Source organism: Danio rerio, chromosome 18 (assembly GCF_049306965.1).
Source record: "Danio rerio strain Tuebingen ecotype United States chromosome 18, GRCz12tu, whole genome shotgun sequence".
NCBI classification, from domain to species: domain Eukaryota; kingdom Metazoa; phylum Chordata; class Actinopteri; order Cypriniformes; family Danionidae; genus Danio; species Danio rerio.
Genome location: NC_133193.1, coordinates 15,177,003 through 15,194,478, shown reverse-complemented (window position 1 = coordinate 15,194,478; position 17,476 = coordinate 15,177,003). Strand labels below are relative to the sequence as shown.

The following is a 17,476-nucleotide window of genomic DNA, read 5'->3' as shown; positions in this document are numbered from 1 at the left end:
ATATGAAATAGCCACTAAATCAAAAAGTTACGAATTGCCGTAAGATAGTGTTGCAATAACGCATCTAATGTTAAGTTAAGATATTGGATAGGATCATGGGGTCTGAAATATGGTCATGCAGAATAAAGTGCCACGATTTATTTTCAAAATAATTTTTTTCAAATTCATATGCTAAAAAAATTGTCACACAAAAACCTTGCACACAAAGCTTGATATGTATTAATTAGTTACAAAAAAAAAATCTAAATTGTCAAAACGCATCACAAAATGCTTTCGACGGATGTGTAAAATAAAAAATTTAACACTTTTTTTATGATAAACAAATGTTTCAGAGACATATTTACGTTGTAACGGGCACAAATTTCAGACCAAAGTGCAACAAAATTAAGGCAATAATCAGTTATGATAAACATGCAAGCAAGTAGTTAAAAGCAAGAATTGGTCCAATTCAGCAGCACTTACATCTGTATTCTAAAGATTTTAACAGAGGTATCTACTCATAAATAAATGACTTCCTTAGTCACATTTCATTTTACTTATTTATTTATTTTTTTCAGAATTATGAAGTAAGAAAAACAGATACCCTAAATCCCGTCTGTAAAAAAGACTCCTTTGGCTCTAATGCTGTATATCCAAAACCCAATAAGAATTGTATACCAGATTTCATTCAATATTATGTGCTACAGTAGACATGTTGGCATATCAGTCCACAATGAATACAGAATTTGCACATATAGGTTTAAAAACATTTAATACAAAAAATGCTTACAATTCTTACCAATCAACTGGTAATTATGATTTTAACGGTTAGTTCTTTGTTTGTTTTATTCACCTGCAATGTCTTGCCTTAAACAGACCTGCATTTTTCAAGTGGAGGTCATTGACCAAACTCGCTGACAGTGAGCAGAGAGAAAAATGGATTGTGCAGATGATAACGGATGTAATATTGCACTCACATGGTAGTAGGCGATGGCCTCTCGATCCAGGGCTCGACTGACGGCCACATCTCCTGACAGTCGGTTGATGCTGAACACACCTTTAGGGTCTTGATCTGCTCCCCGTCCCGTCAGACGGAAGATGTGTTCTTCCTTCATGTCAGATGAGACCACCTGTGACAGGATAGAACCCAAACACACATGAAAGTTAATATTAATAAAAGTGTACAGTTACAAAACTAAAACTACACAGAATGCAATGCAATGCAATTAATGCAATAACTGTAATATTGTTATATATATTTTTTGTATAATTTTTTTTTTATTGTTTTATTTATAATTACATTTTAACATACCTTTAGATCACAGGTGTCAAGCTCTACACAGTTTAGTCCGAACCCTAATTTAACACACCGGATCAAACTAATTGAGTCCTGTGTGTGTTGAAGCAGGGTTGGAACTAAACTACAGCTTTGACACCATGGTTTTAAATTCTAGCATCCAAAATATATTATTATTGTTGTTATTATTATTATTATTACTATTATTATTATTATCATTATTATTATTATTATTATTATTATTATTATTATTATTATTATTACAAAAACTAAATTTATACATCTAATAAAAAATCTGAGCTAAAGCTGAAATAAAAACAAATAATAATTTAATATTTGCTAATTAAAAGCTAATTTTAAATTTCAATAAATGCTACAATATTACAAAATACTATTATTATTATTATTATTATTATTATTATTATTATTATTATTATTATTATTATTATTATTGCAAAAACTAAATTTATACATCTAATAAAAAATCTGAGCTAAAGCTGAAATGAAAACTAATAATAATTTATTATTTGCTAATTAAAAGCTCATTTTAAATGTCAATAAATGCTACAATAGTACAAAAAATACTATTATTATTATTATTATTATTATTATTATTATTATTACAAACATATACAATTAATAAAACTTTAAAAAAACATTGGAAAAAATCTGACCTAAAACTGCGATAAAAAAACAAACAAACATGTAATACTTGCTAATTAAAAGCTAATTTTAAATGTCAATTAATGCTACAATATTACAAAATTATTATTATTATTATTATTATTATTATTATTATTATTATTATTATTATATTACAAAACATATACAATGCAACTGTGAAAAAACAACGGAAAGAATCTGAACTAAAACTGCAAAAAAATGACAAAAAAAGGAATACTTGGTAATTTAAAGCTAATTTAAATGTAAATAAATACAACATTAGCACAAAAAATATTATAATTATTATTGTTTTTAACACAAAACACAATTAATACAACTGTAAAAAAAAACTATAGAAAAAATCTAACTAAAACTGTGATTAAAACTTGTAGCTAATTTAAAATGTCAAGAAATACTACAATCCTGCATAATATTAAAACATAAAATTTTTAATTCATGTTATTATTATTCTTTATTATTCTTATTATTATTTATTAATAATCTAATCTAGAAAATTAGACAAACATTTTTTTTTTTTTTTTTTTAATCAGCATCAGTCAATCTACAGAACAGCTGGTGTGTAGATTTGCCATGTGTTTAAGCAGTACTCACATGCGACTGGATAAATGCAGCAAAGTCCAATGATTTTCACCAGAGTGTTGCAAGTTAGAAGCAATAAAAAACAAGACCTGTTAATTGCACAGCTCCACACAGGCAAACACAATTATGAGTGAACATAACATGCACACATGCCATATATACTTCCTTTCGCTTCATCTCTCATTTTATATTAAGATTCAGAATTATTTACTGAATGATTCTCGCAGGCAAAGATAAACACACTGTAGGATGTCTAAAACATTGCTCTCCGCATAATTAAGTTAACTCTGTGCCTTAATATAGTAGCTGAGGCTTGTAAATGAGATCCATTTGTGTATTAAAAACATTTTATATTGGTTAGTGTGACCAGTGCTACCACCTGCAGTTCGTTTGGCTTTTGTGTAAGTAAATTTTTGTGCAAATTAAATTGCCACAACTTCCCTTGCTAATGAAAGCTCAGTTATTACCTAATGACTTTAAATACAAATGAACAATGGCCCCTTTTATGAACCCCCTTTTGTTCAAAAGGAGCCTTCTAACGGCTGTATTTATCTACAGCAATAAACCCCGGTGTGCGTATCGAATAACAGAGGCTGCCCACCTTGAACCCACCCGTATCTTGTAATTAAGCTTAAGACAAAATATCCCATTTAGAAAATGAATCAGAGCAAAGTAATTGTCCACACGAAAAGCCCCTGTTAGCTTTATTTATCTTCCCCACACAGATCCTTTCTGCCAGATCATACACTAATACTGTTTTTCTCCTTTATAATTACAGGCTCTGTTAACTCAAGGAACATTATTATTATTCCGAGAAATGCATCGAGTGCTTTCGCTAAGACTCTTGCGAACACAAATGTAGGCTTCACCGGAGGAGGCCTTGAAATCCTGCTGTATTTACTGTGGCCGGCAAATAGCTGTGAAATTGCTGAATTTTATAGCACAATGAGAGCTGTCTTGTTTGGTGGAAGGCCTGTTAATATACGCGTAACATGGATTAAAGAGGATTGTAAAAACACAAATCAAAGAGTCATGCTGACAGAGACACTAGCACACACATAGGCCTACTGTACTGTATAGGCTCACATTTACATACATACAGTCAGTTTTGTTAAAAATAATGTTAGTTAGCTAAAAACAAACCTTGACAACAAGATTTTTTTTTTTTCTAAATGCCTCTTTTGGTCTTTGTTACAGAAAGATTAGCATTCCTACTTGTTAAACATGCTGGGCTAATATGGGCTAATTATTTTGGCTAAATAAAATTATAGCGACCTAATTTTTTTCTGCTAAAATATTTATGTTTTGTCAAGTAGATAGGCTGAAGACATCTTAGTGTAGCTTACTCCTCAAAGATAAACGACTTTACAATGCTATTGCTTAAATATGCTAGGTTGTATATGTACAGTGCATCCGGAAAGTATTCATAGCGCTTTGGTTTTTCCACATTTTGTTACGTTACAACGTTAATCCAAAATAGATTAAACTAATTTATTTCCTCAAAATTCTACACACAATACCCCAATGTGGAAAAAATAAAAGATTTGAAATTGTTGCAAATTTAAAAAAAAAATAAAAAAACCTGGACAATTCCATGTACGTAAGTATTCACAGCCTTTGCTGTGAAGCTTTAAATCGAGTTTAGGTACATTTTGTTTCCACTGATCATTCTTGAGATGTTTCAACAGCCTAATTGGAGTTCATCTGTGGTCAATTCATTTGATTAGACATGATTTGAAAAGGCACACACCAGTCTATATAAGGTCTCAGGGTGGACAGTGCATGTTGAAGTACAAACCAAGTATGAAGACAAAGGAATTGTCTGTAGACCTCCGAGACAGGATTGTATCGAGGCAGAAGGTTGGGAAAGATTACAGAAAAAATTGCTGTTCTGAAAATTTCAGTGAGCACAGTGGCCTCCATCGTCTGTAAGTGGAAGATGTTTGGAACCACCAGGAATCTTCCTGGAGCTGGCCGGCCATCTAAGCTGAGTGATCAGGGGAGAAGGGCCTTAGTCAGGGAGGTAATCAATAACCTGATGGTCACTCTGTCTGAGCTCAGCTTTCTTCTGTCGAGAAAGGAACACCTTAAAGAAGGACCACCATCTGTGCAGCAATCCACCAATCAGGCCTTTATGGCAGAGTGGCCAGAAGGAAGCCACTCCCCCCACCTGGAATTTGCCAAAAGGCATCTGAAGGACTCTTAGATTATGAAAAACTAAATTCTCTGGTCTGATGAGACTAAAATTGAACTCTTTGGAGTGAACCCCAGGCATAACGTTTGGAAAAAAAAAAAAAAAACAGGCATCACTCATCACCAGGCTAATACCATCTCTTCATTGAAGCATGGGGGCTAATACTAGTCAGAATAGAAGGAAAGATGAATGCAGCAATGTACAGAGACATCCTGAAAGAAAACCAGCTTCAGAGTGCTCTTGACCTCAGAAAGGGGCGACGGTTCATCTTCCAGCAGGACAATGAGCCAAAGAATACCACCAAAATGTCAATGGAGTGGCTTCACAACAACTCTGTGAATGTCCAGCCTGAGTAGCCCAGCCAGAGCCCAGACCTAAATCCTATTGAACAACTCTTTAAGAGATTTTAAAAAGGCTGTACACCGTCGCTTCCCATCCAACCTGACAGAGCTTAAGAGGTCCATAATGTAATAATTTCTTTTCATGCTAATCTACAAAATGTGTCTTCAGTATAAAGATATTGATGGCACATACAGATACACATATACAGAATCTTATTCTGCAACCTCATTAAATTACTCCTCGATTTAACAAATGAACATGTATAATTGATGTAGGTGTTAAAAAGGTGTTAAAAGGTGCTATCAGAAAGGCTAAATTGAAGTCCAGCTAGACAAGATTGAACCAGCTAAGTCCTGCAAAACAGCTTTTAAACTGTTTTCTTACCGCAGTGGCAGCATTTTCCAAAAAATAACACACACACAGGCAGGAAGCCCAGCAAAGTACTTTCCTATAGAGCAGGTACACCTGTGACACAATCATGATTGAATCCCACCGCAGGTCATCTGTAAATTAACTCTTCTGCCCATTGCAAGAGAGCCAAAAGATACCCAAACAAACTGCAGTGTCGCCTGTTTACAGCAGTTCCACGCTGCAAGAGTCCGTCAAGCTCAGTTCTTCTTTGTCTTGTCTGCGAGTCGTGTCTGTTTTCCACCCACACTGCTTTCGGCCTTGTGAAGAACTGCTTAACGGCTTCGGGTTTGTCTTGTGAGTGGTTGCTATGGAGCTTGTTTTCGTTCTGCTGTTTGCTGCGCACAGCTGCGATATTGATCCGATAGAACAATAAAACACAACTTTTCTCTCTGTACTTCAGAGGCGCTTTATTAAAGGTGCAATGGTCTCCTTCAGCACGAGAATTAGAAGGCAATAGAAAGAAAATGGAGCTAAGACTTTACAGGAGAAAAGTGGAAAAGGGGGTAAAGGCAGCAATGTAAAGAGCTCAAATTGTACCATTTTTTTTTCATGGAAGTCTTATCAGATTTTCAGGTTTTTCAGTAGCGTATGTCGTTATAGTTGGGTAAACTAGTGAATAAGATATATATATATATATATATATATATATATATATATATATATATATATATATATATATATATATATATATATATATACACTGATGGACATATGGACAAAATACTGATGGACAGATGGACAAAACACTGATGAACAGATGAAAAAAACACTGATGGACAGATGGAGAAAATGCTAATATACAGATGGACAAAACGCTGATGGACAGATGGACAAAATACTGATGGACAGATGGAGAAAATGCTAATATACAGATGGACAAAACGCTGATGGACAGATGGACAAAATACTGATGAATAGATGGACAAAACCCTGATGGACAGATGGACAATACACTGATGAACAGATGGGCAAAATACTGATGGACAGATGGACAAAACACTGATGAACAGATGGACAAAACCCTGAAGGACAGATTGACAAAATACTGATGGACAGATGGACAAAACACTGATGAACAGATGGACAAAATACTGATGGACAGATGGACAAAACACTGATGAACAGATGGACAAAATACTGATGGACAGATGGACAAAACACTGATGAACAGATGGACAAAATACTGATGGACAGATGGACAAAACACTGATGAATAGATGGACAAAACCCTGATGGACAGATGGACAAAACACTGATGGACAGATGGAAAAAACACTGATGAATAGATGGACAAAACCCTGATGGACAGATGGACAAAACACTGATGGACAGATGGACAAAACACTGATGAATAGATGGACAAAACCCTGATGGACAGATGGACAAAATACTGATGGACAGATGGACAAAATACTGATGGACAGATAGACAAAACACTGATAAACAGATGGACAAAATACTGATGGACAGACAGAAGGACAGATGGGTAGATGAACGGATGGACGGGTGGATGGATGGATGAATGGATGGATGACAGATGGATGGATGGACAAAAATACAGATGAATTTATGGACAGATGGATGGACAGATGGACAAAATATGGATGAAAGGATGGACAAAAATACAAATGGACAGATGGACAAAATACTGATGGACAGATGGAAGGACGGACAGATGGATGGATAGACAGATGGATGGACAGGTGGACAAAATATGGATGAATGGATGGACAAAAATACTGATAGACAGATGGAAGGACAGACTGACGGACGGACGGAAGGATGGATGGATGGATAAAAATACTGATGGACAAAAATATTGATGGACAGATGGACAAAATACTGATAGACAGATAGAAGGACAGACAGATAGATGGACGGGTGGATGGATGGATGAGTGGATGGATGTACGGACAGATGAACAAAAATATGGATGAATGGATGGACAAAAATACTGATGCACAGATGGACAAAATACTGATAGACAGAAGGAAGGACGGACAGATGGATGGATGGACAGATGGATTGACAGATAGACAAAATATGGATGAATGGATCGGCAAAAATACTGATAGACAGATGGACAAAATACTAATGGATAGATGGACAAAATACTGATGGACAGACGGAAGGACGGACAGATGGATGGATGGACAGATGGACAAAATATGGATGAATGGATCGGCAAAAATACTGATAGACAGATGGACAAAATACTGATGGATAGATGGACAAAATACTGATGGACAGACGGAAGGACGGACAGATGGATGGATGGACAGATGGACAAAATATGGATGAATGGATCGGCAAAAATACTGATAGACAGATGGACAAAATACTGATAGAGAGACGGAAGGACGGACAGATGGATGGATGGACAGATGGATTGACAGATGGACAAAATATGGATGAATGGATCGGCAAAAATACTGATAGACAGATGGACAAAATACTGATGGACAAAATACTGATGGACAGATGGAAGGACAGACAGATAGATAGATGGACAGATGGATGGACAGATGGACGAAATATGGATGAATGGATGGACAAAATACTGGTGGACAGATGGACAAAAATATTGATGGACAAATAGACGAACATGTGGACGAATGAAGGAAGGAATGAACAAACAAATCTTATGAACAACAGCAGCACGAGACATTATCCTCCTGAACCCTTTATAAGCACTCTTTATACTAAGCATGTCATGCTGAGGCTCACTTTCAAACCCAATCCACCTTATGTGCTCCATGATTGTAGCCGTCAATCTTCCTGTACAGAATACAAGGAACTGTCTAAAAGTGACAAGACAAGTTAAGCATGATCAAGGCTACTGGTGAGGTCTCAGTGAAAATAGCAGCCATGCAAGCATATCTCAGACGCCGCTTGGCTGCTCACAGGTGGTGCTTTATTTGAACGTACAAACAAACACATGTACACAAACACACACAAGCCTACACAGCCTCCCCTGGCTTTCTTCTCAGTCATTAGATGTCAGCGAACAGCCCTGGGGGAGACGCTCACCTATTTCTATCAGCTCTCATTAGGAGCAGGGAGGACATGAAAGAGCAGCCGTTTCTTGCCATTGCTTGTATGTGACAGGGAGGAGGAACCCGACTCCGACTTCTCTGACAATCCAGCACTGAAGGGGAGGAGAGGAAAGATCCTCACTTTCTTATTCTTTCCCTCTTTCTTTCTGCCTTGATAGCTTTCGGCTGTACAAGCACTGCAGTGGTGTGTAATCTCCCTTGAATTACGGATGCTTGACTTTGAATAGAAATTGGTCTCTGTGTGTTAGATACAGAGCACTTAACTTTCCGTTTGGAAACAATCCAAAATAAAACAAGAACTGAGTGGTGTTTGCTGATGGAAGCATTGCTTTTACAATTTTTACTTATATTTCAGGTTTTGGGTTTTAATAACTTCTTGATCGTAAGTATTTAAGTGTGATAAAATGTTCCACGAAAACAGAGATGACAAGACCTGGGGAAGAAATGTGTCCTGTTACATTTTGGAAATATACAGTTGAAGTCAGTTGGATTTACACAGAGCAAGGAAATGTTCATAGTATTTCCAATAATATTTCCAATATATATATATATATATATATATATATATATATATATATATATATATATATATATATATATATATATATATATATATATATATATATATTCATTTTTCAAGATAAAGTCTAATTTGTTTTATTTTGGCTAGAATATATATTTTTTTGTTTAATTTATTTATTTTTTTACATTTTAAAGTAAATGTTATTAGCCCCATTTAACCATTTTTTTTTTCGATTGTCTACAGAACAAACAATGATTTGCCTAATTACCTAATTAACTTGCCTTATTAGAAATAAATTAGTCATTAAAAGTACTGTATGTTTAGAAATGTGTTGAAAAATATATTTTATTTACAGGGAACAAATATACAGGATGGCTAATAATTCTGACTTCAGCTTTATATATTTAAAGTCTCTTATAAGCATTTTCGATGATTGGATTCATGTTTACATGTGGCATTGCAATGTTAAAAGGATATTTCACCCAAAAATTTGAATTACCTCATTGTTTATTTGCAAAAGTGTTAAACCTTCATGAGATATTTTTTCTTTTTTTTCTGTTGAACACAAAATAGGTTATTTTGTAGAGTCTCGATTGCTGGCATCCATAAAGTTTTATATTAGAAAAGAAAATTACACTCTCAAATTAAAGGTACAAAATCCATCACTGGGAAGGTGCCTTTTTAAAGGGTATATTTTTGTTCCTAAAATGTCCTTAATGGTACAGTTTAATATCTAAAAAGTACAAATGTGTACCTCATAGTACCTTAAGGGTACAAAAAAACAGCTTCTCACCCTCGTTCCTGGACCACCAACACTTCATCTTTCGGATGTCTCCTTTGTCAGTCACACCCATTACAGGTATTTCAGTCTCTGCTAATGAGCTAACGAGATCTGTATTAAGGTGTGTTTACATAAGAAGACATAGAAATGTCCAGAGCTTGTGGTCCACCAGGAACTCGGCTGAGAAACACTGTCCTAAAGATACCAATGTCCACTTGCACCTTTATTTTTGAGTGTTTACAATACAGACATCAGCTACAATCATTCTTCAAAATATTGTATTTTCTGTTCAGCAAAACAAAGAAAGTCATGTTTTGAACAAGTAAATGGTGAGTAAATGATGATAAAATTTTAACTTCTGGGTGAACCTTTATTCTTTAATATCATTTTAATTGGTTTCCCAATATTAATTACACAATATATTTAATGTCATGCAAGTCAGGTAAACTCATACAGGTTGAAACTACACTTCATACAAAAAATTAAAACTGCTACAAGGTGGAAAATATTTAATGAGTCATTTAACTGACTGAGTCATTAGAAAATCTGATTTGCTCAAATGACAGATTCATTCAAGAATTAAGTAAATAGCTCTCAGCAGGTCAACAAGTTCATTTAAGACACATTAATGTATAGTTAAATCTGTGTGTTGACTGGAGAGACTGTCCTGCAGTGGCTATTTCCTGACAAAATTGTTGAAAAACATGTCTTACAAACCAAAATTAAATTTGAATTACTTATTGAACTATTTAATAAATCAATGACACATTTTCCCTGTGTTGTTGGGACAAAAACATGATATTAAAGACATTGCTTGACTTTGTGTTTGACTTTGACTCAAGTTTAATTGTATAGTGATTTTTACAATAATTATTTTTTCAAAGCAGCTTTAAAAAGGTGTGAATTACTGGATTACAATCAAATTAAGTTAAAGTTACAATCAAATATAAGTTATTACATATAAACAAAGTTAACCTGCAGTTTTATAACATATAGGTGATGTTAGCATATGACATCAGATATAGCATATTGTTGATTTTATTATACTATATGACTCAAAAAACTCAAACAAACTCAAGTTTGATGGCAATGTGTGTGTGTGTGTGTTAGAGATGGGGGCTTGGATTATGTGTGTTTAAGATGACTAGCAGGAGGGGGCTATAGATGGAGAGTGGAGCGTTGGGTTTTTTGTGGTTGAGGGGATTTGTGACAACCCGCGCAATGGAAAAAAACAACCTGCAGATACAGATCAAAAGTAGCCCGCGGACCTGGCAACACTGATCACAGTCTGTCAGAATGGATTATACTTTGCTGATTTACTGCATTTTTATTTTTTATAATCATAATTAAAAACAGTTGTGCTGCTAAATAGTTTTAGTAACACACTGGTTTAAGTACCACATCTCATAATAAACTAGTGGCTTATTACCTGCCTATTAACATATTGGCTGTTAAATTGTAAATATTCTGCACAGTCCTATCCAACATCCTATATCCTACCCAACATCTTAACCCTAAACTATTAATAAGCAGCCAATACGGAGGCTGAGCTAAAAGTTATAGTTAATGGTTTGTTAATAAAAAGAATCTTACCTTTTTTATTAATACACTGTAAAAAATGGCCGTGATTTTAACTGTAAAAAACTGTAAAAATGCTTCAGTACAAATCTGTAACCTGGTTAACGGTGTGTTTCCTTAATATATACGGCGATTCCTTAATACTACCGTAATATAACCGTAAATTGACTTTCCCAGAATTCCCTGCATGGCACATAACTTTTTATGCATTTGGTTGACATTAAAATGGATCTTTTTAGTTGTTTCCCCATCAGTTATGTACATTAGAGATTTATGTTACATCTAATGTTGATAAACAATGTTTATGACTTTATTTTATGCGTGTTACCATACTGGTGTTTAGTAGCTGTGTGAATGACACTGAGCACCTTCTATATGCTGATAATCTTTTCTGCTTGTGGGAAAAGTTAATTGTGATGAGCATTGGCTCATTTTGTAATTTCATCACCACCTTCTTTATGTGGGTGTGCTAACGTGTCTAACTGTGAAACAAAAGATGTGTAGATGTTGATCATTCAAAATACACACATATTACCTCTATAAATTAATAAAATATGGTAATTTACCGTAAAAATGAAAAATTACTTTTACAGTTTGTACCGTGTTTTTAATGGTAAAGTACTGGCAACCACAGCTGCCATTTTTTTACCGTAAATTTTACGGATTTATTTTTTACAGTGTACAATTAGTATATTTTTTGGAAACCAACACTATGTGTTATTTCACGAACAGAAAATCTAAGAGCAGCATTTATCTGTAGAAGTTTTTGTGACTTTGCCTGTATTTACTGTCACTTTTGATCATATTAATGCACCCTTACTGAATAAATGTGTTCAATAAAATCTCAGTCTTTATGCCCGCTGCTGACAAGTGGCTTTCAATGTGAGAGAAAAAATAAAGACAGAGGGAAAGACAGAGTGGTAAGACAGAAAGAGATGGGGTCACACTCTCTAGAGTGCAAAACAAGCAGCACAAAGATATCTACAGTACAAAAAGCACTTAACTAACACTACAGCCTAGGAACTCTCTCTCTCTTTCCACAAGAGACTCGTGTTTGTTAGTGCAAGGTCAAAGCCGATGAAAGACAATCAGCACCCTGCAGTATTAGCCATGCACAGACATACAGAAAAGTAAACACACATCTCCCTCGCCATCCATCAACGTTTCACTGAGGGAAATTATGTTATGATTTTTCCTTCTGATTGGTGAAAACCACTGCAGAATAATTGAGATTGTGAAGTCATATGGACAGCATTTCAGCTCCAGGTGCAAACAAAATAATAATAAAAAATAAGTACACAGCAACTCAGTGGTTCAATGGCTGTGGGGAAGGTTTGACCAGGACATAATAGGTGAGAAAGACACCAGCGCTGCCCATAAAAACCAGCCCAGAGACAATTACTTGCTGGTCCAAGAGGGAACCTATGGACTTTTTCCCATTTGTGAGATTGCAGTGCTACAGGTGAACACTCCACCATAATAAATCCCCCATAATCCCACAGCAGACTGATGTCAAAGCCAGAACAGGAATCAGGGCAAATCTGTTCTTTATTACTTTTCCAATACTTCAAGCCCCCTTAACCTAGAGTGGATCTCAAGTCAACACCGTCCAATAGAACTCATCTTTACAAAAAAGGATGGAGTAAAACCACTTGCCCCATTGTATGATTTAACATCTGGAGTGCCGGTCTGGAGAGATTAAATTGAAATGATGCCCTGCAAACATTTTCTGCAAACGTTATTTTAAAAAGATGGATGAATGGAAAGAGAATGACAGACTACAAAATAATAGATAGAACAATGGTTGGATGGATGTAATCATAGATTTGTAGAACAAACGAACAAACTAATTAATAAACAATGGAAAAAAGGAAGGAAAAAAGGATAGATTGGTAAAAAAAATGGATGGATGATAGAATGTAATAAAGAATGAAAGTGATGATAGATGGATAAATCAAAAGAACAAAGAATGGAGGGATGGATGGATGGATGGATGGATGGATGGATGGATGGACGGACGGACTGACGGAAGGACAAACGAATGGATGGATGGACAGATGGATGGAAGGAATGACAATGATGGATAGATAAATAGAATGATAAACTGATAAACAAAATAATGGGTAGGTAGGTGAATGAATGAACATATAAAACAATAAATAGATTAAATGATAGATTGATAGAAAAATGTATTGCTGATAAAACAATATTTATTATGAAAGATGGATGGAAGAATGGCTCAACAGAATAACAAATGAATGGATGGATGGATGGATGGATGGATGGATGGATGGATGGATGGAAGGATGGATGGATGGATGGATGGATGGATGGATGGATGGATGGATGGATGGATGGATGGATGGATGGATGGATTGATGGATGGATGGATGGATGGACGGACGGATGGATGAACAGACGGATGGATGGATGGATGGATAAATGAAAAGACAATGATGGGTAGATTAATAGACATATTGATAAGCTGGTAAACAAAATAATGGAAGAATGAATTAATGAAATTAAATTACAATAAACTGATAAAATGACAGGTTAATAAAATAATGCATTGATGATTGAATGGTATATTATGATAGATGAATGATGGATGAATGGATAAACATGATAAGAAATGGATGAATGGTTGGATGAATGGATAAATGGATGGATGAAAAGATATGGACATGCAGACCAACAGAAAATATACTCTGTGTATTGACCTTATTCTCCACCGACGAGTGGGCCCTGCCATTTGAATCTTTTTGGCTTGAGACTTCCGCTCTCTTTCACTTCCATTAATTTTTTGACGTTAAAAACTGCTCATTACGCTGCTTGATGTTGCAATTTGATATTTTCTTATTATATTATTCTACTTGGTCTGTATAGTCATGCAAACATTTGTTTGTAGAGCAAGTAGTTTGACCGTTTTCTGCTGTTTATTATTCCTAGTCATTTCTCCCATAGGTGACAGAATCGGAAGTTTTAAGACAATCGTGAAAACAGGCGCACTTCCGCATTTTAGAATAAAGTCAATAAACAAACTTCATGGATCCACACCAGTAGGTGTCAGTATTAATGTATATAGAGAATGTACAACAATTTTATGATTGAACAATTGTGAGAGTAAATCTGTCAGAGGGTATCTTATTCAGTTAGTGTTTTTTCTTAAAGCGTTAGCAAATAGTCAGTGGCAGCGTGATTCATCTTTGTGCAACAATAACACAAATAAACAACATCCCGCGAGAATGATGGAAATTTAAAAAGAAACAGAAGGCTTTCTCAGACACCAAACCCATTTACTGCCATTTCCCATAGAGAGAGAACATCTGGGAAACCCCTCTGCTTCCCTTCAAGCTTTCACCAGCCTCCGGGCAATTCCCAATTTCTTTTAGCCTTCCCATTCAGTGGAAATTATGAAAAATGAATGTACGCCGTATGGTAGGTAAACAGCGAAGGAAACAAGATTTATCCAAGTGGAAAATCCATTTTGCCTGGTTTCCAATATACAGCAGCCGCTACCAAATGAAATAGGTCACAGTAGCCAGTCCCCAAATGTGGTTGTGCTTGTAGCAAAACTGCTGTAAGGAAAGTCCTGTAGATTGAGAGAGCGCCGACATATGCAGGGGCATAATTTCCACTAGGGACAGGGGGGACATGTACCCCCACCACTAACGATTTTAAGATTTTTTAACCGTGTGCCATCCTCACCATGGAGCAATGTGACTGATACGGAGTAAGTTTTTGTCGATGTGTGCATCCACGTCCAGCAACTTTACACGTATGCTTTAAAAAAACTGAAAGGTAAATAGGTTAAAGTTGCAGTGAACTGGTATAAAGGTTGAAGTGATTGAGTCAGTGATGCAAGTGATGAAATGCCAAAAAGCAACAGATGACTTACAAATCAACACGGATGAAATTAGCTCAGATCAAAATATTAGCCATTTCTGTTATACAGAATATGTCTACACCTGTTAATCTTAGTGCTCCACAGAAATTACACATTTTGATATTAACTTAACAGATATTTAAAATGTTGAGGCGTCATGTAGTTGCATATTTATATGACTGTCATCTGTATGCATATTTATAACAAAATGGTGCCAATAACATAACAGCTTTCTTTAATTTTCTTTAAAGAAATATGAAACACACCCTGTCTCTATTGCTGAATATCAGTTTTAATAATCAATAATGGTATTATAAAAGTGTCATGTGCAATAATTTTATACAATATTAGCAAGCAATCAGTCAAATGTGCAGAATCAGTGTACGCAGTTACATAAATGAATATTTTAACTTATCTTTGCGCTCAGCCAAAACACATTACATGAGAACAAGTAATAGATTCAAAAGATCAAAAAAGTCATTAGATAGAAACAAGATGAATGAAATCTCTTGTTTAACAACTATAGTGAGATGAAATCTATTTGTATGTCCTTGGTGAACTGTCCGACCTGCGCTGCTCTCATCTGGGGAAGTGCCCACAGAGCACCGCTGACTGACTAGAGCTCAGACACGTGCATACGCTGTAGTGTGTGTGTGTGTGGTCACATGATGTGTGTTTTCAGCTGTGTAGTATGGACTGAAAGCTGTTCATAAATGCTGGGTGAAACACCAGTGTGGACGTGGATCGTTTGTGTTTTAAAACACCATTTTAAAACTAAATTGTATTCGTTTAAACGGGGCCTAAATTTGGTGGTTTATGCATAAAAGTAAACCATTAAAGTAATGATCAGCATTTTCATATATTAACATACATATTAAGTTTAGCGCAGTCTATCTGCATTTGCTATTACAAAATATGTATTCAGCACACAGACTATAAAGTTATTTATTTATTTATTTATTTTATTTACATTTTTAGAATTTTTAGTTTAAAATTACAGGTTTAAATCAATCTAAAAAAAAATTTATAAAAACCATATTCATGTAAACGCAGGAATTTTGTTTTATTTTCTTTCTGGAACCGTTCTTCAGTGGACTTGAACTCCATCATCAAGGTCAACTCATCACAGTTAACACCATAAGCTATTGGGCAAACTGGTGACAGCGAAAAAGCTGTCCACATGAAGGTCAGTGGTCAGCCAGAAGAAACAGAAGCCATCGGCAGCATCATAACGCCCTATAGCATTTGTTTTAAAGATGCATAGCTCTGGCTACATAATTTGTGCTCTCCAGAAATGTATACAGGGGTACGTTTTCACAATGAGCATGTGTTGAAACAATTTATTCAATTGTGTGTGTCCCCACTCCCCCACACACACACACTTTTCAAAACCAAAGCCACACCACTGAACACATGTCACATGTAGATGTATATAGAAGCAGGCTGGGAATAAGTCAGTCTCATCAGACTCCCAATGGACCTCTCTGTATTTTCTGCTGTTTGCTGAAGTATAGTAATCCATGTGCAATACAGAGGGGTTGTTCTGTCAGTGGGTGAAATTGCAATATAATTCAGCCCTTGCATTCAACACTAGAATAAAGACCTCAAAAAATGGCACACACCATGGTTTATTCACTGCGCCACAGTAATCTAGCACTTTTATTTCGCTGTGGAATAACCCTCAGCCCACGCTGAGACACAGCCACAAAAAGAAAGTGAACAGGAAGAGCCGCAAACATTTGATTCCTGCTGCAAACACACATTTCCAAAACAAATTATTTTCCTCCAACAATCCTTTTCAGTTTTTTTTATCTTTCTCACTGAATGGTAAAACAGCACCCAACTATTGTATTAAAAAAACAGGGCTGTACTGATGGCATCACCTCAAAGCCCAACAACACAGATATTCTGCAAAAATCTACAGTGTCTCCCCCGAGACATCCATATATACAGGCTGGTACTGTGATAATAAAATGGAAAGAAGCACAACTAGGGCAAAACTCACATATCTCAAGCTTGCAAATCAAATATGATGTGCAAATCGTGTTTGTTTTTTGTCTTTCCTTTTTTCTCCCCGCATGCTTACATTTTTGACCTATCTGTGGTCTCTGAGGTCTGTGAAATTTTAGAGATCGGAATACAAATCCATGCCAAACAACGAAGCCT

The 17,476-nt window shown here is 35.5% G+C and overlaps 1 protein-coding gene across 1 annotated transcript in view; it reads right to left on the bottom strand.

Annotated features, from left to right (window-relative positions):
- cdh13 (cadherin 13, H-cadherin (heart)) overlaps nucleotides 1-17,476 on the bottom strand; it is a 574,628-nt gene that overhangs the window by 289,060 nt on the left and 268,092 nt on the right. Inside the window, exon 5 of the mRNA XM_068214885.2 lies at nucleotides 957-1,109. Coding sequence (XP_068070986.2) covers nucleotides 957-1,109 — 153 coding nt within the window. The remainder of the gene's footprint in view (nucleotides 1-956; nucleotides 1,110-17,476) is intronic.